The sequence below is a fragment of the Prionailurus viverrinus genome, chromosome D2 (genome assembly GCF_022837055.1).
Source record: "Prionailurus viverrinus isolate Anna chromosome D2, UM_Priviv_1.0, whole genome shotgun sequence".
Classification (NCBI taxonomy): domain Eukaryota; kingdom Metazoa; phylum Chordata; class Mammalia; order Carnivora; family Felidae; genus Prionailurus; species Prionailurus viverrinus.
In genome coordinates, this window is record NC_062571.1 from 29,002,986 (window position 1) to 29,027,172 (window position 24,187).

General features: G+C 36.2%; 1 protein-coding gene across 1 annotated transcript in view; it reads right to left on the bottom strand.

Annotated features, from left to right (window-relative positions):
* Window positions 1-24,187, bottom strand: part of CTNNA3 (catenin alpha 3) — a 1,798,979-nt gene that overhangs the window by 1,235,765 nt on the left and 539,027 nt on the right. The window contains exon 8 of the mRNA XM_047826392.1: window positions 3,306-3,509. Coding sequence (XP_047682348.1) covers window positions 3,306-3,509 — 204 coding nt within the window. The remainder of the gene's footprint in view (window positions 1-3,305; window positions 3,510-24,187) is intronic.

Below are 24,187 nucleotides of genomic sequence, written 5' to 3' on the forward strand. Positions count from 1 at the left end.
TTGAGAAATGGGCCTTGAAACTATCAGAGTAAACCCTTGTTAAGAAAAAGAGCAGTAAGAAATATATATATATATATACATATATTTTTTTCAGTGACTCACCTAACATATTTTATACCTGAAGTAAATATTTAAACACCTGTCTCCTCTACATGACAAAATTACTTTTCAGTAATAATCATTATTTTTATGATTTGTTCTTTAACTTTAAAGTAATTGACAAATTTTAAAAGAAGAACAAATTTCAGTTAGTGCTAAAATTCAATAAAGGATTTCACGTATGAACTTCACATGCATGAAATTTGCATTTACTTAATACAAATATTACCCCTAGCAATTCTGTTTTATTGTTATAATTTTAAATTTAAATAAAAATTCTGAGTGATAACATAAATATCAGAATTGAAGTGATTCTATTTCTAGTTCTTTTTCTTTATAATCATTGTGTCATCATTGTTTCTTTTGAATCTGCTGTTTAAATGCCTAAGGAATGTCATGGTTATTAAAGGATAATCATAAGATGTGCAATTTGAATCATTCATACATATCATTAAAAGTCAATTATAACCACAGTATTGTTTAGAACTTAAAAAAACAAAAGAATTTTGAGAAAAACACTTTATCACTTAACATTTAGAATTGCTAGAGTTTGGTGATAGCAAAAACCAGACCAACTTTCAGTTCATTTTATTATTGTTTACAAATATCTAGAGACAATGCACCTTCTTAATGATTTTACCCAGGGCAAAATGCTCTCATCACTTTACCTTTGGTATAAATAGTTTTTAACTCAAATAGTTTTTAACCCAAAGTTGAAGAGAGCCATAAAATCACTTATGTGGTATGTATTTATGATGTACAGGACCAGTTTCAGGGGCCTGTGACTGTACTCAGGGCCCCATACTCAGAAAAGAACCCCATGCTTGGCCTTTAATGCTTTGCTACCACAGTCTTGAAATGTTTAATAATTTTACCTTGGGATTTGTGTATATTAGTGATGGAGCATATGCCCTAGACTCACAAGCAGTTCTGCCTTTCGGGCACAAGTCCTTAGCCACCTGCTCTCCCACCCAACAATTACTGCCACCCTCCACTCCCAGTGGGGGCCTTAGCACAAGGCAAAGTGGGTCATGGTCATGGGGCAGGGCTAGAGACAGCTGTGAGGGTCTCACAAGTACTATGTAACAGAGAACCTAACATTAAATAGCAAGTAAAAATCACCTTCTCAGGTCAATCAAGACTATGAGGGGATAAAAAGCTTTTTCCCTGATTTTAAACAAGGGTACTTGCATTTTCATTTTGCATCAAGCTCTACAATTATGTTGCCATCCCCAACTATGTATGTGGTGACTGTGCCATGTATATCTGTTTGCTTTTGCATCTAAAAGAATAAAACAACTTTATATCTGAAAAGTTAATTTATCTATAATTTTATACTTTATAGATTAAAATAAACTTATATGCAATTTTATTTGTATGTATAAATATGAGAATAATTTTAATGGTTTATAGATCATGCGAGAAGGAAATCCGATACAATACTATCTTTTGAGTTTCTTATAATTGCTAAATTCCCTTAAAAACTCTTTAACTAGGGATGCCTGAATGGCTCAGTCAATTAACCATCTGACTTCAGCTCAGGTCATGATCTCGCTGTCCATGAGTTTGAGCCCTGCATCGGGCTCTGTACTGACAGCTCAGAGCCTGGAGCCAGCTTCAGATTCTATGTCTCCCTCTCTCTGTTCTTCCCCTGCTCACACTCTGTCTCTCTCTCTCTCTCTCTCTAAAAAGTAAACAAACATTAGAAAAAAATCTTTAATTAAAAATGTATAATATGCTTTCTGGGTTCATGCTTTTCTTATATAATTTTCTATTTCTTAGGCTTTGTCGTAATTTTCCATAAAAAAATTTTTTAAAATACTAGAAATTTAAAAAAGAGATATTATATGCCAAAATTGAAGACATTCTAGCTTCAGAAGCAGGACATGACATTACTAACATGTTCTTATTAACAAAGTCTGCTTTACAACTTTGATCTCTTGACAGGCAAGAGACTTTTGGTCAGGAGCCAAAGTTATCAAATATTAAGATATGAAGATACATCAAATGTGCAGAAGGAGCCTTAAAACTCATTAACTAATTTTAGCACATTTCAATTATTCACATAAATTACTTATACTGAACAATCCTAAATCTTCAACTTCATACCCCAAAGTCATATGATTTGTAACTAATAATTTTCAAAATGTACTCTCATAATTCTTGAACTATTCCATTTATAAAGAAGATGAACAAAATATTATATATATAATATATATATATATTATATATATTATAAATCCTTCATTTTATTTAGCTCTATTACTTAAGGGGGCTTCATGATCAATATATGGTTGACAATGTCTTCAATGCTTTCTTGTTCATTTTAATTTTTTTTTCAACGTTTATTTATTTTGGGGACAGAGAGAGACAGAGCATGAACGGGGGAGGGGCAGAGAGAGAGGGAGACACAGAATCGGAAACAGGCTCCAGGCTCTGAGCCATCAGCCCAGAGCCCGACGCGGGGCTCGAACTCACGGACCGCGAGATCGTGACCTGGCTGAAGTCGGACGCTTAACCGACTGCGCCACCCAGGCGCCCCTCTTGTTCATTTTAAAAACAGCAATAATTTGAGTGTAAAAACTGGCATGTTTACTCCATAGATGGATGTAGAAAAATACATATGAACTGAATATATCACATATGAATATATATGAAATGAAACCAAAAGGATCTTGAAACAAATACTTTTGCATTTGTCTAAATTTAGACAACATTTATAATATTCCTAAGAGGTAGGTCAAACTGCAAAAAATTATACAAGTATATCATTTGTGAAAAAGGTTAGGAGCCAAAGTGACAAACTACAGGCACTCTACACCTTCAAAACTGAACCCTGATTCCTGCAGCATTCACTTTATCTAATACTATCTAAATTCCAATTTTGTTATTCACCAATGTACTCCTGAACAACCTTCCCATTTTTTCATCTTCCTTTTATTGATGTGCAACTCCAGTTTCTTTTCTCTAATCCTGACTCTCTTCTTCAACTAATATTTAAATACTTCCTCAAATAAAACAATTATATATTGTTGGATCTCATCCCTAGAAATTCCTATTTCAAAGCTGTACTCTGTGAGTAGAACCCATTCAGAAAGCCAAACCATGTAAAATCATGTACTCATTTGTAAATTATTACATTTGTACACAGAAAGAACCTCAGTACATACCCATTGTAAGGAGTTGGTGGAAAACCAGTTACTTACATTGTTCATGTACTCTGAAAGCAGGTCCTGGAGAGCCTGACGAATGGCATTGCATTCTGCGATAATCCGTTCCCGATGGAAATCTCTTGTGCAGGAAGAGTCAGCCAACAGTGCAGCCCCACTGATAATGGCTTCAAGACGTTTTTCTAGTGATGGTCTTATTTCTTCCTCAGTCACTGTGAGTGGATCCAAGATAATTAAATTCTAAAGGAAGAACACATTTGGATGATTAGAACTCTATGGCATTCTGTTTTTAAGAAAAATAAATATTATTTCATTTTATCATTTAGAATTCAGATGTGATAATAAAGAGAATTTTACTTCCATGCATAACTCTATGTAGCAATTATTATTCAAGTGAGTGACAAAAATTGTGCAATTATTAAAATCAAGTCTAGTGTCAGACAGACCAGTATCCAAATCTTGCCTTTCCCACTGACCTATAGTGTGAACCCAATCATGTGTCCTTCACACTCCGAACCTCACCTTTCTGATCTGTAAAACTAGAATATGAATGTGGCTTGTCTCATAAAACTGTTGTAAAAATTATGACAAGACTTAATATAGTGCATGGCACATATTAACTATTATTTACAGTAGTCACCTTAATATTGAACTTCATTGTTTACATAATATTTTAACATATATCATCTCATCCTGACAACACTATAAAGAGTGGGCAGTAAAGACACTGGTAACCACACACTTAAACTTGTGAGAAGTCAGGCTGAAGCTATCTTACTCAAGGTCATTAGGCAAATAAACAGTGAAGTTCAGATTAATATCCAAGTTGTATAATATTCAATATTATTTTCATCATGCCTCACTGTAAATCATATACTCTAATTAGCCTCAACACTAACATATCAAAGAGAATTCTGAATTTAATTATTAATTTAAAAGTAAAACTCTGTCTTCCATTTGATCTATTATAACTTCCAGCTATTTCCCACTACTGGAACCTGACATGGTATTTTTAATGTTTCCATTAGATATAAGTCTTCAGGCAATAGAAGCCAAGATAGTCTACAGCCTATGAAGAAAAGATGGAGGGTATGTGGCTCTAAAGGCTCTTTTATTAAAATATATCAAGAGGGGAATCCTTTCCAAGGTTTAAGCATAATGTGATAATTGGAGAAAGAACTAATATCAAATAAAAGCTCTCTGAAGAACCCTTAACATAAAATGAAATCATACAATGATCTTCAAGATGTGCATGTACATGTGAGTATACATACACACATACACAAACACACCCAATGATCAGAGGGTCTAATCTTACATTATGTAAACACACAAACACACACACACACACACACACACACACACACACACACACACACACAGGTGTATGCATATTATGTGTATGTAATCTTACATTGATCCTTGTCCTATATTATGTTACGATGAATCATTGGGATATAATGTAGGATAAAATTTTTAAAACTACAAAGCTAGGGCCAAGCTAGGAAGAGAAAATTATAACAGAAAAGGAAACATTTCAAAACAATTAGAAAGAAAGAAAAATTAGTAGTCACCAGTGTTTGCACAGTATTGCTTTTCTTGATGATTCACATTTTGGATACCCCATGTATGCCCTTCATTTGTAACTGGAGATTGTGTCTGTCTCGTAGACTTGTTGTATATAATTCACTCTATAATGTTCACATATTATATAATATAAAATACAACTAAAACATATCTTTTATAAAACTGGTTAAATGTCTTAAAATTATTCAGACGAATTCTTCCTTTCATGATTCTATTCCATTCCTATTTTTCTATTGTCTTACTGAGTCTCTCCATTTTTCTCTTTCAGATGGACAAAAAATGAAAAAAAATTGAAAGGAAATTAATTTTACAAATACTAAATTTAACATTTTCTTTATCCATGCATATAATTGAAATAACCTCACCATAGGCTTGGCCATATGTCAAGGATTCATTTACATCTAAATCTACCTCCTTATTTCATTTGCAAATTTTTCCATGTCTTTCTTTGGCTCACTATTTTATTTTTTTAATATGAAATTTATTGTCAAAATGGTTTCCATACAACACCCAGTGCTCATCCCAACAGATGCTCTCCTCAATACCCATCCCCCACCCACCCCTCCCTCCCACCCTCCATCAACCCTCAGTTTGTTCTCAGTTATTAAGAGTCTCTTGGGGCGCCTGGGTGGCGCAGTCGGTTAAGCGTCCGACTTCAGCCAGGTCACGATCTCGCGGTCCGTGAGTTCGAGCCCCGCGTCAGGCTCTGGGCTGATGGCTCGGAGCCTGGAGCCTGTTTCTGATTCTGTGTCTCCCTCTCTCTCTGCCCCTCCCCCGTTCATGCTCTGTCTCTCTCTGTCCCAAAAATAAATAAACGTTGAAAAAAAAAATTAAAAAAAAAAAAGAGTCTCTTATGTTTTGGCTCCCTCCCTCTCTAAATTTTTCCTTCCCCTCCCCCATGGCCTTCTGTTAAGTTTCTCAGGATCCACATAAGAGTGAGAACATATGGTATCTGTCTTTCTCTGTGTGACTTATGTCACTTAGCATGACACTCTCCAGTTCCATCCACGTTGCTACAAAAGGCCATATTTCATTCTTTCTCACTGTCAAGTAGTATTCCATTGTGTATATAAACCACAATTTCCTTATCCATTCATCAGTTGGTGGCCATTTAGGCTCTTTCCATAATTTGGCTATTGTTGAAAGTGCTGCTATAAACATTGGGGTACAAGTGCCCCTATGCATCAGCACTCCTGTATCCCTTGGGTAAATTCCTAGCAGTGCTACTACTGGGTCATAGGGTAGATCTATTTTTAATTTTTTGAGGAAACTCCACACTGTTTTCCAGAGCAGCTGCACCAGTTTGCATTCCCACCAACAGTGCCAAAGGGTTCCCGTTTCTCCACATTCTCTCCAGCATCTATAGTCTCTAAATTTGTTCATTTTAGCCACTCTGACTGGCATGAGGTGGTATCTGAGAGTGGTTTTGATTTGTATTTCCCTGATGAGGAGCGACATGGAGCATCTTTTCATGTGCCTGTTGGCCATCTGGATGTCTTCTTTAGAGAAGTGTCTATTCATGTTTCTGCCCATTTCTTCACTGGATTATTTGTTTTTCAGGTGTGGAGTTTGGTGAGCTCTTTATAGATTTTGGATACTATCTGGATCACTATTTTAATACAAACATCCTATTTCAATGTTTCATAACAATTATTAAATCAATTAAAATCTTCTTGAAAATGTCCTTCAGTGTGATATTGTCATTAAGAAAAGACACTGAGGATAACAGAATTGCTCTTTGCTTGATCAAATGCCATTAGAAGATGTGTTAGAAACAGTAAAAATGTCTCTCCAGCTTATAATGATAGGTAAAATTGATTAAATTTCAAATGTGTTTACCTGTAATTATTGCTAGAAGAAACACAAACTTAGATGGCTATGATTTCACGTCGGAAAACATCCCTTCTTACAGGATTAAGTTCACTCTAGTTCCTCTCTACAAGACCATTCCTCAAACTATCCTACCTTCGGATTTTTACCTGCCTGACCTTTAAAGCCGGATTCTTTGATCTCATCCAAACTCAAACCATTGCTTGCTGCACTATCTACTACCCACATGCAGACCTCTTGATTCTGCTTAACTACTGTCCTCCTATTTACATCCCATAAAAATTTTCACTAACCTTGTCATCAAATCAATAAAAAGATGAGTTTTTTTTAATATAACTTGAATGTTCTACAAAGTAGAATGGATATTTGAGACCGACTGAAATAAAAAATCTCTCCTGAACATCAGTAAGATGATGAAATAGATTCTATATCTCACATCCCCATAGAAACTGATTTTAACAATGACCCATGAACTAGAATACATTTATCAAAGCCTCAGCATACAGCTGAGAGGTTCTAGCACCCCCATGCAGCAAAAACTCAAGCATTGAAGAGGATGAAAAAAAAAAAACACTTTCACTTTAACCATGTCAAGATAGCACAGCTCAGGGCGAAGAGAGACTGCCTTCACCTGCGATTTCTCTCACTGGAAAAAGTGAGCCCTCAGCTTCCCCAAACTTGTGAAAAGGCTATCCAAGAGATGCAAATTCATCTTTCCATATCAGAACATTGAAAGAATTGGGAAAGCTGAATAATCTAGGAATAGCTAAGAGCAGAGAAAAAAAGGCAAGAGCACAAAGCAACCAATACACAGATTTCAGCAAGTGGCAGATCCTACTAACTGGACTGGGACTCTAATAAGAACCTTTCCCACAAATCCAACAGGATCTCTACCTACAGATCCTATAACTAGCCAGAATTTACCACCAGCATTCTCTGCACCTCTTCCTGTCCTGTGGCCAACACTCCATGCTCCCCTGCAGACAATGCATGTAAGCTCCTACACACAGCACATAAATATCAGCATCCAGCTGGATCTGCTGGATTAGGAGAAGGTGTGTAACCTTGAAAACTTCAGGGAAATGCCCTAGGGGAGATAAATAGGAGGATCTCAGCACCCGGCCTGGCTTTGCAAAATCAAGATAAGGCACACAATCTAAGACTTCTCCCCCAGGAGAATAAGGAGGAATAAAGCAAGTGCAAACATAGAAAGAGTCTGGAGACCCCAGTATCTCTGGCCTGGATGACTGGTGAAGCTTTTTCTTTCCTGAAGCCAGTAGTAAAGAAGTGACTCCTTCTTCAAATGTGAAGACAGAATGAAAGGTTTCAAGGAACATGAAAAATCAAGGAAATGTGATATCACCAAAGGAACAAAATAAAACTCCAGTAGTTGATCCCAAAGAAATGAAGATTTACTAATTGCCTAAAAAATAATTCAAAATAATCATCTTTAAAATCTCACCAAGATAAGAGAGAACACAAGTAGACAACTCAATGAAATCAGGAAAAAAATACGAACAAAATGGCAAGTTTGACCAAAAGACAGAAATCATAAAAAATAACCTAATAGAAACCCTGGAGCTGAATACATGACTGAACTGTAAATCCACAAAAAGGGTTACAGTCTGTAACCTGTTGTAGTCTGTAAGAGCAGACTACAGCATACAGAAGAAAGGATCAATGAATTCAAGGACAAATCATTTGAAATTACCTAGTCATAGGAACAAAAAGAAAAAAAATATTTAAAAGAGTGAAGAAAGCTTATAAGTCTTACGGAATACCAACCAAAAAACAAAAATCAATATACACATTATGGGATTCCCAGAAGGAGCAGAGAAGAGAAAGTTTCAGAAATCTTATTTAAAGATATAATGACAAAAACTTTTCACAAATTGGGGAGGGAAATAAACATCCAGATCCATGAAGCACAAAGAACCCCAAGCAAATTGATTAAGCATAAAGAGATCTTCAAAGAGACATATTACAATGAAATTGTCAAAAGTCAAAGACAAAAGACAATTTTGAAAGCAGCAAGAGAAAAGTGACCTACCTAATGGAAAGGAGCCCCCCTAAAACTACCATAACATTTCTCAGCAGAAATCTTGCTGGCCAGGAGAAAATGAAATGACATATTTAAAGGGCTGACAGAAAAAGGTGGTGACCACAAATATCATAACTGGCAAAGATGTTATTCAGAAATGAAGAAGAAAAAACACATTTCTGGACTAACAAAAGCTGAAGAAGTTCATCACAAGTAGGCCCACAAGAGATGTTAAAGAGAGTTCAAATTGAAACAAAGGATGCTAATTAGTGACATGAAAACATACAAAAGTATAAAACTCACTGATTAAGATAAATATATAATTAAATCCAGAATACTCTAAAATTTTTATGATGGTGGATAAATCACTTATAACTCTAGTATAAGGGTTAAAAAACAAAAGTATTAAGAATAACTACAGCTACAAAAATTTGCTAATGAACACACAACATAAAAGGATGTAATGTGTAACATGAATAACAAAAGAAATGTGAAGAAGAATGAAAGTATACGGTTTTTATAAGTAATCAAAGTTTTTGTCAGTTTAAAATAAACTGTTATTACTATAAAATGTGTTATGTAAGTCTCATGGTAACCATAAAAAATAATCCTGTAGTGGATACACAAAACATAAAGATACTACTACAAAAAACAAACCACCAAATTACAAGAGAAGATGAGAAGGAAGACAGAAACAAAGGAACTGCAAAATAGAAAAAAAAATAGGCAATACTAAGTCCTTTCCTAACAATAATTACTTTAATCTTAAGTGAATTAAATTCTATAATAAAAAGACAAATAGTGGCTAAATAGATATTAAATTAAAAAAACAACTAAATGCTACATAAAAAACAACTATATGGGCATATATGCTTACATTAGCTTTTAAGTCACAGATAGGCTGAAAGTGAAATGTTGTAAAAGGATATTCCATGAAAATGATTATTTTAGTCTACTTCAGTGTATTCACTTTTTCAAATTTTCAAACGACCTTTCTTTTTTCTCTTTAATTTCTTTTCTTTTTCTTGAATGCAGAAAGAGAAAACCCATATTTTTACTCCTAATTTTTATTAAAAATACTTTTATTTAATTTTTTTACCATATTATTTGCTTTTATGTAACTTTTTTCAAATTCTACTTGAGTTCCATCATTTTATTTTAGTCTACTACAGTGTATTCACTTTGTCAAATTTTCAAATGAATTTTTTTCCTTTTCTCTTTTTGTTTCTTTTTCTTGGATGCAGAAAAAGAAAAAATTCATTTTTATTTTTAATTTTGATTAAAATATTTTTAATTTTTTTCTACTATATACTTTTTGTGTAATTTTTTTCAAATTCAATTTTACTCCCATAATCTTATTTTAGTCTACTTCAGTGTACTCATTTTTTAAAATTCTCAAATGATTTCCTCCCCCCCCGCTTTTTTTCCTCTAATCTGTCAAACCACTTTCAACACCCAGACCAAAATACACCTAGGATCTAGCACCATTTATTCGATTTGTGTGTGTATGTGTTTTTAATTTTTTAATTTTAATATTTTTTAATTTTAATATTTTTTAATTTTAATATATTTTTTAATTTTAATTTTTCTACCTCATTAGTTCCATTTCTCTGTTCAAAATGACAAAACAAAGGAATTCACCCCAAAAGAAAGAACACAAAGAAACGACAGCCAGGGATTTAACCAACACAGATACAAGCAAGATGTCTGAACCAGAATTTAGAATCACGATAATAAGAATACTAGCTGGAGTCGAAAATAGATTAGAATCCCTTTCTGCAGAGATAAAAGAAGTAAAAGCTAGTCAGAATGAAATTAAAAATGCTCTGAGCTGCAATCATGGATGGATGCCACGGTGGCAAGAATGGATAGGGCAGAACAAAGAATCAGCAATACAGAGGACAAACTTATAGAGAATAATGAAGCACAAAAAAAGAGGTATATTAAGGCAAAAGAGTATGATTTAAGAATTAGAGAAATCAGTGACTCATTAAAAAGGAACATCAGAATCATAGGGGTCCCAGAAGAGGAAGAGACAGAAATAGGGGTAGAAGGGTTATATGAGCAAATCATAGCTGAAAACTGTCCTAACCTGGGGAAAGACACAGACATCAAAGTCCAGGAAGGATAGAGGATCCCCATTAGATTCAACAAAAACCAACCAGCAACAAGGCATATCATAGTCAAATTCACAACATACTCAGGTAAGGAGAGAATCATGAAAGCAGCAATGGAAAAAAAGTCCCTAACCTACAAGGGAAGACAGATCAGATTTGCAGCAAACCTATCCACAGAAACTTGGCAGGCCAGAAAGGAGTGGCAGGATATATTCAGTGTGCTGAATCAGAAAAATATGCAGCCAAGAATTCTTTATCCAGCAAGGCTGTCATTCAAAATAGAAGGAGAGATAAAAAGTTTCCCAGACAAACAAAAATTAAAGGAGTTGATGACCACTAAACCAGCCCTGCAAGAAATTTTAAGGGGGACCTTCTGAGAGAGAAAAGATGAAAATATATACATATATATATATATATATATATATATATATATATATATATCTCAAAAGCAACAAAGATTGGAAAGGACCAGAGAATACCACCAGAAACTCCAACTCTATAAGAAACATAATGGCAATAAATTCATATCTTTCAGTACTCACTCTAAATGTCAATGGAATCAATGCTCCAATCAAAAGACATAGGTTGACAGAATGGATAAGAAAACAAGATCCATCTATATGCTGTTTACAAGAGACACACTTTAGACCTCAAGACACCTTCAGATTGAAATTAAGGGGACGGAGAACCATCTTTCATGCTAATGGTCAACAAAAGAAGGCCTAAGTAGCCATACTTATATCAGACAATCTAGACTTTAAAACAAAGACCATATCAAGAGATACAGAAGGGCCTTATATCATAATCAAGGGATCTATCCACCAAGAAGACCTAACAATTGTAAACATTTATGCACCAAATGTGAGAGCACCCAAAGATAAAATTAATCATAAACATAAAGAACAGTAATACCATACCATAATCGATACTAATACAATAATAGTAGGAGATAGTAATACCATAATAGTAGTAATACCATAATGGTAGGAGACTTCAACACCCCACTCACAGCAATGGACAGAACATCTAATCAAAAAATCAACAAGGAAACAATGGCTTTGAATGACACATTGGACCAGATGGACTTAACAGATATATTCAGAACATTTCATCCTAAAGCAGCAGAATATACATTCTTCTCCAGTGCACATGGAACGTTCTCCAGAACAGACCATATACTGGGACACAAACCAGCCCTAAGTAAGTACAAAAAGATCAAGAACATACCATGCATATTTTCAGACCACAATGCTATGAAACTCGAAATCAACCACAAGAAAAGATTTTGAAAGGTAAGAAATACTTGGAGACTGAAGAACATCCTACCAAAGAATGAATGGGCTAAAGAGGAAATTAAAAAGTGTATGGAAGTCAATGGAAATGATAACACCACAACCTAAAAGCTCTGGGACGCAGCAAAGGCAGTCATAAGAGGAAAGTATATAGCAACAGGCCTTCCTAAAGAAGGAAGAAAGATCTCAGATACACAACCTAACCTTATGCCTTAAGGAGCTGGAAAAAGAACAAGTAAAACCCAAAACCAGCAGAAGACAGGAAATAATAAAGATTAGAGCAGAAAATAATGCTATCGAAACAAAAAAAAAAAAAAAAAAAAAAAAAACAGAACAGATCAATGAAACCAGAAGCTGGTTCTTTGAAAAAATTACAAAATTGATAAACCACTAGTCAGTTTGATCAGAAGAAAAAGGAAAGGACCCAAATAAATAAAATCAAGAATGAAAGAGGAGAGATCACAACCAACACAACAGAAATAAAAACAATAATAAGAGAATATTATGAGCAATTCTATGCCAATAAAATGGGCAATCTGGAAGAAATGGACAAATTCCTAGAAACATATACACTACCAAAACTGAAACAGGAAGAAAAAAAAATTTAAAAGACCCATAACCAGTAAAGAAATCAGATTGCTAATCAAAAATCTGCCAAAAACAAGAGCCCAAGGCCAGATAGCTTTCGAGAGAAATTCTACCAAACACTTAAGGAAGAGTTAATACCTATTCTCAAAAAACAGAAATGGAAGGAAAACTTCCAAACTCTTTCTATGAAGCCAGCATTACCTTGATTCCAAACTAGACAGAGACCCCACTAAAAAGGAGAACTATAGACCAATTTCCCTGATGAACATGGATGCAAAAATCCTCAACAAGATATTAGCCAACTGGATCCAACAATACATTAAAAAAATAATTCACCAGGACCAAGTGGGGTTTATACCTGGAATGCAGGCTCGTTCAATATCCGCAAAACAATTAACGTGATTTATCACATCAATAAAAGAAAGGACAAGAACCATATGATCCTCTCAATAGATGTAGAGAAAGCATTTGACAATATACAGCATCCTTTCTTGACAAAAAGCCTCAAGAAAGTAGGGATGGAAGCAGCATACCTAGAGATAATTAAAGCCATATATGAACGACCCAATGTTAATATCATCCTCAATGGGGAAAAACAGAGCTTTCCCCCTAAGGTCAGGAACAAGACAGGGAGGTCCACTCTCACCACTGTTATTCAACATAGTACTCTATGATACTCTATATAAAAAAGCCAAAATATTCCACCAAAAAACTGCTAGAACTGATTCATGAATTCAGCAAAGTTGCAGGATATAAAGTCAACACACAGAAATAGGTTGCATTCCTATACACCAACAATAAAGTGACAGAAAGAGAAATCAAGGAATCGATCCCATTTACAGTTGCACAAAAAACCATAAAATACCTAGGAATAAATCTAACCAAAAGGTGAGAAATCTATACACTGAAAACTACAGAAAGCATATGAAAGACATTGAAGAAGACACAACAACATGGAAAAAGATTCCATGCTCCTGGATAGGAAGAACAAATATTGTTAAAATGTCAATACTACCCAAAGCAATCTACATATTGAATGCAATTCCTATCAAAATAATACCAGCATTCTTCACAGAGCTAGGACAAATAATCCTAAAATTTGTATGGAACCAGAAAAGACACCGAGTAGCAGAAGCAATCTTGAAAAAGAAAACCAAAGCAGGAGCCATCACAATCCCAGACATCAACCTTTACTATAAGGCTGTAATCATCAAGACAGTATGGTACTGGCACAAGAACAGACATTCAGATCAATGGAACAGAATAGAGAACCCAGAAATGGACCCACAAACATATGGCCAACTAATCTTTGACAAAGCAGGGAAGAATATTCAATGGAATAAAGACAGTCTCTTCAGCAAGTGGTGCTGGGAAAACTAGACAGCGACATGCAGAAGAATGAACCTGGACCACTTTCTTACACCATACACAAAAATAAACTCAAAATGGATGAAAGACCTAAATGTAAGACAGGAAGCCATCAAAATCCTCGAGGAGAAATCAGGCAAAAACCTCTTTGATCTTGGCCGCAGCAACTTCTTACTCAACATGTCTCTGGAGGGAAGGGAAACAAAAGCAAAAATGAACTACTGGGACCTCATCAAAATAAAAAGCTTCTGCACAGCGAAGGAAACAATCAACAAAACTAAAAGGCAACCGACAGAATGGGAGAAGATATTTGCAAACGATATATCAGATAAAGGGTTAGTATCCAAAATCTATAAAGAACTTATCAAACTCAACACCCAAAAAACAAATAATCCAGTGAAGAAATGGGCAAAAGATATGAATAGACACTTCTCCAAAGAAGACATCCAGATGGCAAACGACACATGAAAAAATGCTCCACATCACTCATCCTCAGGGAAATACAAATCAAAACCACAGTTAGATACTACCTCACACCTGTCAGAATGGCTAACATTAAGAACTCAGGCAACAACAGATGTTGGTGAGGATGCAGAGAAAGAGGATCTCTTTTGCATTGTTGGTGGGAATGCAAGCTGGCGCAGACACTCTGGAAAACAATATGGAGGTTCCTCAAAAAAATAAAAATAGAACTACCCTATGACCCAGCAATTGCACTACTAGGCATTTATCCAAGGGATTCAGGTGTGCTGCTTCGAAGGAACACATGTACCCCAATGTTTATAGCAGCACTATCAACAATAGCCAAAGTATGGAAAGAGCCCAAATGTCCATCGATGGATGAATGGATTAAGAAGATGTGGTATATACATACAATGGAGTATTACTCGACAATCAAAAAGAATGAAATCTTGCCATTTGCAACTACGTGGATGGAACTGGAGGGTATTATGCTAAGTGAAATTAGTCAGTCAGAGAAAGACAAAAATCATATGATTTAACTCATATGAGGACTTTAAGAGACAAAACAGGTGAACATAAGGGAAGGGAAACAAAAATAATATAAAAACAGGGAGGGAGACAAAACAGAAGAGACTCACAAATATGGAAAATAAACTGAGGGTTACTGGAGGGGTTGTGGAAGGGGGGATGTGCTAAATGGGTAAGAGGCACTAAGGAATCTACTCCTGAAATCATTGTTGCACTATATCCTAACTTGGATGTAAATTTTAAAAAATAAAAAATAAAATTAAAAATATAGAATTAAAGATCCAATGTAATTCAGAGGATTTTGGAATCTAAAATAGTTAAATATGAGACAGTGGGAAGAAAAAAAAATAGTAGGGGACTTCAATATCCCACTTTAGTAATGGACAGATCAACCAGACAGAAAATCAGTATGAGAACATTGGACTTTAAACTTCACATTAGGTCAGATAAACCAAAGAGACATATACAAAATCAAAACATACATTCTTTTCAAGTGCACATGGAACATTCTCCAGGACAGATCATATGTTTACCCATAAAACTAGTCTTAACAAATAAGACTTAAATCTAAATTTATCTTTTCACCCGACATGATATTTGGTATGAAACTAGAAATCAATAATAAGAGGAAATTTGAAAATTTGTGAATACATTTAAATTAACACATCCCTGAGCAACCAATGGGTCAAAGAAGAAATCAATAAATCAATAAATCAATAAATAAATAATGAAACAAATGAAAATGGAAAGATAATATACCAAAACTTATGAGATGCAGCAAGAGCAGTTTTAAGAGGAAAATTAATAGTGATAAATGCACATGTTAATTAAAAGAAAAAAGATCTCAAAGAACCTATCTTTATATCTCAAGGAACTAGAAGAAGAATAAACTAAGTCCAAAGTTATCACAGGGAAGAGAATAACAAGAAAGATGAGACCTGAAATAAATGAAATAGAGACAAGAAAAAAAGAGAAAGAAAGAAAGAAAGAAAGAAAGAAAGAAAGAATCAACAAAACAAAGAGTTGGTTTCATAAAAAGATAAATGAAATTGACAAACTTTTAGCTGGATTAACTTTTTAAATGTCCCAAATAATTATTTTAAAAATTGGAGACATTACATTTGATACCACAGAAATACAAAGGATTATAAGAGACTATTATAAATAATTATACAACAGTAAATTGGATAACCTATAAAAATGAGTAAATCACTAAAAGCATACAGGCTACCAAGACTAAACCATGAAGAAATAGAAAATTTGAACAGATCCAGACTAATTAGTAATTAAAAATCATCCAACAAAGAAAAACACAAAACCAGATGATTTTTCTAGTGAATTCTACCAAACATTTAAAGAAAAAAAAAAAATAACACCAAACCTGCTCAAACTCCTCCAAAAATTTTAAGAGGAGGAAACACTTCCCAATTCATCTTCAAGCCTGCACTACTCCGATATCAAAGCCAGACAAGGATACTACAAGAAAAGTAGAGGACAATATCCCTCATGAATAGAAATGCAAAATCCTCAACAAAATCCTATCAAAGTAAATGAAGAGCATATTTAAAAGAACATACACCATGCCCAAGTGGGACTTATTCCTAGGATGCAAGGATGGTACAACACATGCAAATCATTAAGTATGATATATACCACATCATCAAAAGGAAGATGATCATATGATCAAGTCATATGATCATCTAAGTAGATCATCTAAATAGATACAGAAAAAGCATTTGACACAATTCAACAACCATTATAATAAAAACTATCCACAAATAAGGTGGATTCATCACAATAAAGAGCATATATGACAAGCCCACCATTACCAGAATAAATAATGAAAAGTTGAAAACCTTTCCTCTAAAATAGGAAACAACACAAACATTCCCACTCTTTCTACTTTTATTCAGCATAGTACTGGAAGTCCTAGCTGGAGTATTTGGACAAGAAAAAAAAGGCATCCAAATTGGAAGGAAGAAGTAAAATTGTTTCTGTTGGCAGATGACATGACTCTATATATAAAAAAGTCTAAATACAACCAAAAAACTGTTAAAACTAAAAAATTCATTAAAGTTATAGAATAAAAACCAACATACAGAAATCTGTTGCATTTATATACACTAAAAATGAACTATTAGAAACTTTATGAAAATAATCTCATTTGAAAAAGCATCAAAAAGAATAAAATACTTAGAAGTAATTTAACAAAGGAAATGATAATTCTATATACTGATAATTATAAAGAATCAATTAAAGAAACTGAGGGGCACCTGGCTGGCTCAGTCAGAAGAGCATGTGACCCAATCTTGGGCTCATGAGTTCGAGCCCCATGTTGGTTGTAGAGACTACTTAAATAAAGATTTTTAAAAATTAAAAAAAAAGAAACTGAATAATAAAATAATAAACAAATAAATAAGTGTAAAGATATCTTCTGTTCACAGACTGAAGATTAATATTGTTAAAATTTCTACATACAACCTGTATGATCCATCAAGTCAATGAAATCCCTCTCAAAATTCCAATGGCACTTTTCACAGACATAGAAAAAACAATCCACAATTCATACAGAACCACAAAAGACCCCTCATAGTCAAAATAGTCTTGAACAAGAAGGACAAAGCTGGAAGCATCACAATTGCCACTTTCAAACTGTAGTACAAAGCTTTAGTAATCAAAACAGTATGGTACTGGCCATATAAAAGTATGGCCATAAAAGTAGCCATATAGAACAGAAATAGACAGCCTGGAAATAAACCCATTCATATACAGTCAACTAATGTTCAAGAAGGTTGCCAACAACACACAATGGGGAAAATATGGTCTCTTCAAGAAATGGTGCTGGGACAACTGGATAACTGCATATAAGAGGATGAAACTGGACCCTTATATTACACCATAAATAAAATTAACCTAAGATGAATTAATGACTTAAATGTAAAACTTGAAAGTATATAACTCCTAGAAGCAAATATAGGGTAAAGTCCCTTGATGTTGGTCTTGGTAATTCTTCTTTGGATATGAGAGGCAATGAAAAGAAAAACAGACAGGTGGGATTACATCAAACTAAAAAGTTTCTGCACAGAAAAAGAAACAATCAACAAAATGAAAAGGCAACCTATAGAATGGGAGAAAATATTTGCAAATTATGTATATGTGATAATGGGTTGATATCCAAAGTATACAAAAAACCCATGCAACTCAGTAGAAAAAAAAACCCTCAATTAAAAAATGGTCAAAGGACTAAATAGTTATTTCTCAAAAGACATACAAATGGCCATTAGGTATATGTAAAAGTGCTCAACATCATTATTCATTTGGGAAATACAAATCAAAACTACAATGAGATATCACTTCACACCTTTTAGAATGAAAATTATTAAAATATAAATACATAAAATTACACATACATGGCAAGTGTTGTTGAGGATATGGAGAAAAGGGAATCCTTGTGGGATTCCTTTACATTCCTTGGTGGGAATGTAAATTGTTACAGTCATTATGAAACACAATATGGAATTCCCTCAGAATTAAAAATATAACTACCATCTGATCTAGCAACGCCACTCTGTGTATTTATCCACAGGAATTGAAATCAGAACCTCAGATACCTACACTCTTATGTTCATTGCAGCATTATTCACAATAACCAAGATATGGAAACAACCTAAATGTCCTAGATGATTGATAAAGAAAATGTGGGAGTTGCGGCAAGATGGCGGCTTAGGAGGACGCTGGGCTCACCGCACGTCCTGCTGATCACTTAGATTCCATCTACACCTGCCTAAATAACCCAGAAAACCGCCAGAGGATTAGCAGAACAGAGTCGCCGGAGCCAAACGCAGACGAGAGGCCCACGGAAGAGGGTAGGAAGGGCGGCGAGGCGGTGCGCGCTCCACGGACTGGCGGGAGGGAGCCGGGGCGGAGGGGCGGCTCGCCGGCCAAGCAGAGCCCCCGAGTCGGGCTTGCAAAAGCGGAGGGGCCGGGCGGACTGTGTTCCGACAGCAAGCGTGACTTAGCGTCTGGGAGGTCAGAAATTAACAGCTCTGCTCGGAAAGCGGGAAGGCTGGAGGACAAAGGGAGGGAGAGCTGCTGAGCCCCCTGACAACAGAGCTCAGTTTGGTGGGGAACAAAGGCGCTCGCCAGCGCCATTTCCCCCGCCCATCCCCCAGCCGAAATCCCAAAGGGAACCGGTTCCTGCCAGGGAACTTGCTCGCTCCGCGCAAACACCCAACCCTGCGCTTCTGCGGAGCCAAACCTCCGGCAGCGGATCTGACTCCCTCCCGCTGCCACAGGGCCCCTCCTGAAGTGGATCACCTAAGGAGAAGCGATCTAAGCCTGCCCCTCCTGCCCCCGAGCACCTTGCCTACCCACCCCAGCTAATACGCCAGATCCCCAGCATCACAAGCCTGGCAGGGTGCAAGTAGCCCAGACGAGCCACACTACCCCACAGTGAATCCCGCTCCTAGGAGAGGGGAAGAGAAGGCACACACCAGTCTGACTGTGGCCCCAGCGGTGGGCTGGGGGCAGACATCAGGTCTGACTGCGGCCCCGCCCACCAACTCCAGGTATACACCACAGCACAGGGGAAGTGCCCTGCAGGTCCTCACCACGCCAGGGACTATCCAAAATGACCAAGCGGAAGAACTCCCCTCAGAAGAATCTCCAGGAAATAACAACAGCTAATGAGCTGATCAAAAAGGATTTAAATAATATAACAGAAAGTGAATTTAGAATAATAGTCATAAAATTAATCGCTGGGCTTGAAAACAGTATACAGGACAGCAGAGAATCTCTTGCTACAGAGATCAAGGGACTAAGGAACAGTCACGAGGAGCTGAAAAACGCTTTAAACGAAATGCATAACAAAATGGAAACCACCACAGCTCGGCTTGAAGAGGCAGAGGAGAGAATAGGTGAACTAGAAGATAAAGTTATGGAAAAAGAGGAAGCTGAGAAAAAGAGAGATAAAAAAATCCAGGAGTATGAGGGGAAAATTAGAGAATTAAGTGATACACTAAAAAGAAATAATATACGCATAATTGGTATCCCAGAGGAGGAAGAGAGAGGGAAAGGTGCTGAAGGGGTACTTGAAGAAATCATAGCTGAGAACTTCCCTGAACTGGGGAAGGAAAAAGGCATTGAAATCCAAGAGGCACAGAGAACTCCCTTCAGACGTAACTTGAATCGATCTTCTGCACGACATATCATAGTGAAACTGGCAAAATACAAGGATAAAGAGAAAATTCTGAAAGCAGCAAGGGGTAAACGTGCCCTCACATATAAAGGGAGACCTATAAGACTCGTGACTGATCTCTCTTTTGAAACTTGGCAGGCCAGAAAGAATTGGCACGAGATTTTCAGGGTGCTAGACAGAAAAAATATGCAGCCAAGAATCCTTTATCCAGCAAGTCTGTCATTTAGAATAGAAGGAGAGATAAAGGTCTTCCCAAACAAACAAAAACTGAAGGAATTTGTCACCACTAAACCAGCCCTACAAGAGATCCTAAGGGGGACCCTGTGAGACAAAGTCCCAGAGACATCACTATAAGCATAAAACATACAGACATCACAATGACTCTAAACCCGTATCTTTCTATAATAACACTGAATGTAAATGGATTAAATGCGCCAACCAAAAGACATAGGGTATCAGAATGGATAAAAAAACAAGACCCATCTATTTGCTGTCTACAAGAGACTCATTTTAGACCTGAGGACACCTTTAGAATGAGAGTGAGGGGATGGAGAACTATTTATCATGCGACTGGAAGCCAAAAGAAAGCTGGAGTAGCCATACTTATATCAGACAAACTAGACTTTAAATTAAAGGCTGTAACAAGAGATGAAGAAGGACATTATATAATAGTTACAGGGTCTATCCATCAGGAAGAGCTAACAATTATCAATGTCTATGCACCGAATACCGGAGCCCCCAAATATATAAAACAATTACTCATAAACATAAGCAACCTTATTGATAAGAATGTGGTAATTGCAGGGGACTTTAATACACCACTTACAGAAATGGATAGATCAACTAGACACACGGTCAATAAAGAAACAAGGGCCCTGAATGAGACACTGGATGAGATGGACTTGACAGATATATTTAGAACTCTGCATCCCAAAGCAACAGAATATACTTTCTTCTCGAGTGCACATGGAACATTCTCCAAGATAGATCATATACTGGGTCACAAAACAGCCCTTCATAAGTTTACAAGAATTGAAATTATACCATGCTTACTTTCAGACCACAATGCCATGAAGCTTGAAATCAACCACAGGAAAAAGTCTGGAAAACCTCCAAAAGCATGGAGGTTAAAGAACACCCTACTAACGAATGAGTGGGTCAACCAGGCAATTAGAGAAGAAATTAAAAAATATATGGAAACAAACGAAAATGAAAATACAACAATCCAAACGCTTTGGGACGCAGCAAAGGCAGTCCTGAGAGGAAAATACATTGCAATCCAGGCCTATCTCAAGAAACAAGAAAAATCCCAAATACAAAATCTAACAGCACACCTAAAGGAACTAGAAGCAGAACAGCAAAGGCAGCCTAAGCCCAGCAGAAGAAGAGAAATAATAAAGATCAGAGCAGAAATAAACAATATAGAAACTAAAAAAACTGTAGAGCAGATCAACGAAACCAAGAGTTGGTTTTTTGAAAAAATAAACAAAATTGACAAACCTCTAGCCAGGCTTCTCAAAAAAAAAAGGGAGATGACCCAAATAGGTAAAATCATGAATGAAAATGGAACTATTACAACCAATCCCTCAGAGATACAAACAATTATCAGGGAATACTATGAAAACTTATATGCCAACAAATTGGACAACCTGGAAGAAATGGACGAATTCCTGAACACCCACACGCTTCCAAAACTCAATCAGGAGGAAATAGAAAGCTTGAACAGACCCATAACCAGCGAAGAAATTGAATCGGTTATCAAAAATCTCCCAACAAATAAGAGTCCAGGACCAGATGGCTTCCCAGGGGAGTTCTACCAGACGTTTAAAGCAGAGATAATACCTATCCTTCTCAAGCTATTCCAAGAAATAGAAAGGGAAGGAAAACTTCCAGACTCATTCTATGAAGCCAGTATTACTTTGATTCCTAAACCAGACAGAGACCCAGTAAAAAAAGAGAACTACAGGCCAATATCCCTGATGAATATGGATGCAAAAATTCTCAATAAGATACTAGCAAATCGAATTCAACGGCATATAAAAAGAATGATTCACCATGATCAAGTGGGATTCATTCCTGGGATGCAGGGCTGGTTCAACATTCGCAAATCAATCAACGTGATACAGCACATTAACAAAAAAAGAGAGAAGAACCATATGATCCTGTCAATCGATGCAGAAAAGGCCTTCGACAAAATCCAGCACCCTTTCTTAATAAAAACCCTTGAGAAAGTCGGGATAGAAGGAACATACTTAAAGATCATAAAAGCCATTTATGAAAAGCCCACAGCTAACATCATCCTCAACGGGGAAAAACTGAAAGCTTTTTCCCTGAGATCAGGAACACGACAAGGATGCCCACTCTCACCGCTGCTGTTTAACATAGTGCTGGAAGTTCTAGCATCAGCAATCAGACAACAAAAGGAAATCAAAGGCGTCAAAATTGGCAAAGATGAAGTCAAGCTTTCGCTTTTTGCAGATGACATGATATTATACATGGAAAATCCGATAGACTCCACCAAAAGTCTGCTAGAACTGATACAGGAATTCAGCAAAGTTGCAGGCTACAAAATCAATGTACAGAAATCAGTTGCATTCTTATACACTAACAATGAAGCAACAGAAAGACAAATAAAGAAACTGATCCCATTCACAATTGCACCAAGAAGCATAAAATACCTAGGAATAAATCTAACCAAAGATGTAAAGGATCTGTATGCTGAAAACTATAGAAGGCTTCTGAAGGAAATTGAAGAAGATTTAAAGAAATGGAAAGACATTCCCTGCTCATGGATTGGAAAAATAAATATTGTCAAAATGTCAATACTACCCAAAGCTATCTACACATTCAATGCAATCCCAATCAAAATTGCACCAGCATTCTTCTCGAAACTAGAACAAGCAATCCTAAAATTCATATGGAACCACAAAAGGCCCCGAATAGCCAAAGGAATTTTGAAGAAGAAGACCAAAGCAGGAGGCATCACAATCCCAGACTTTAGCCTCTACTACAAAGCTGTCATCATCAAGACAGCATGGTATTGGCACCAAAACAGACACATAGACCAATGGAATAGAATAGAAACCCCAGAACTAGACCCACAAACGTATGGCCAACTCATCTTTGACAAAGCAGGAAAGAACATCCAATGGAAAAAAGACAGCCTCTTTAACAAATGGTGCTGGGAGAACTGGACAGCAACATGCAGAAGGTTGAAACTAGACCACTTTCTCACACCATTCACAAAAATAAACTCAAAATGGATAAAGGACCTAAATGTGAGACAGGAAACCATCAAAACCTTAGAGGAGAAAGCAGGAAAAGACCTCTCTGACCTCAGCCGTAGCAATCTCTTACTCGACACATCCCCAAAGGCAAGGGAATTAAAAGCAAAAGTGAATTACTGGGACCTTATGAAGATAAAAAGCTTCTGCACAGCAAAGGAAACAACCAACAAAACTAAAAGGCAACCAACGGAATGGGAAAAGATATTTGCAAATGACATATCGGACAAAGGGCTAGTATCCAAAATCTATAAAGAGCTCACCAAACTCCACACCCAAAAAACAAATAACCCAGTGAAGAAATGGGCAGAAAACATGAATAGACACTTCTCTAAAGAAGACATCCGGATGGCCAACAGGCACATGAAAAGATGTTCAGCGTCGCTCCTTATCAGGGAAATACAAATCAAAACCACACTCAGGTATCACCTCACGCCAGTCAGAGTGGCCAAAATGAACAAATCAGGAGACTATAGATGCTGGAGAGGATGTGGAGAAACGGGAACCCTCTTGCACTGTTGGTGGGAATGCAAATTGGTGCAGCCGCTCTGGAAAGCAGTGTGGAGGTTCCTCAGAAAATTAAAAATAGACCTACCCTATGACCCAGCAATAGCACTGCTAGGA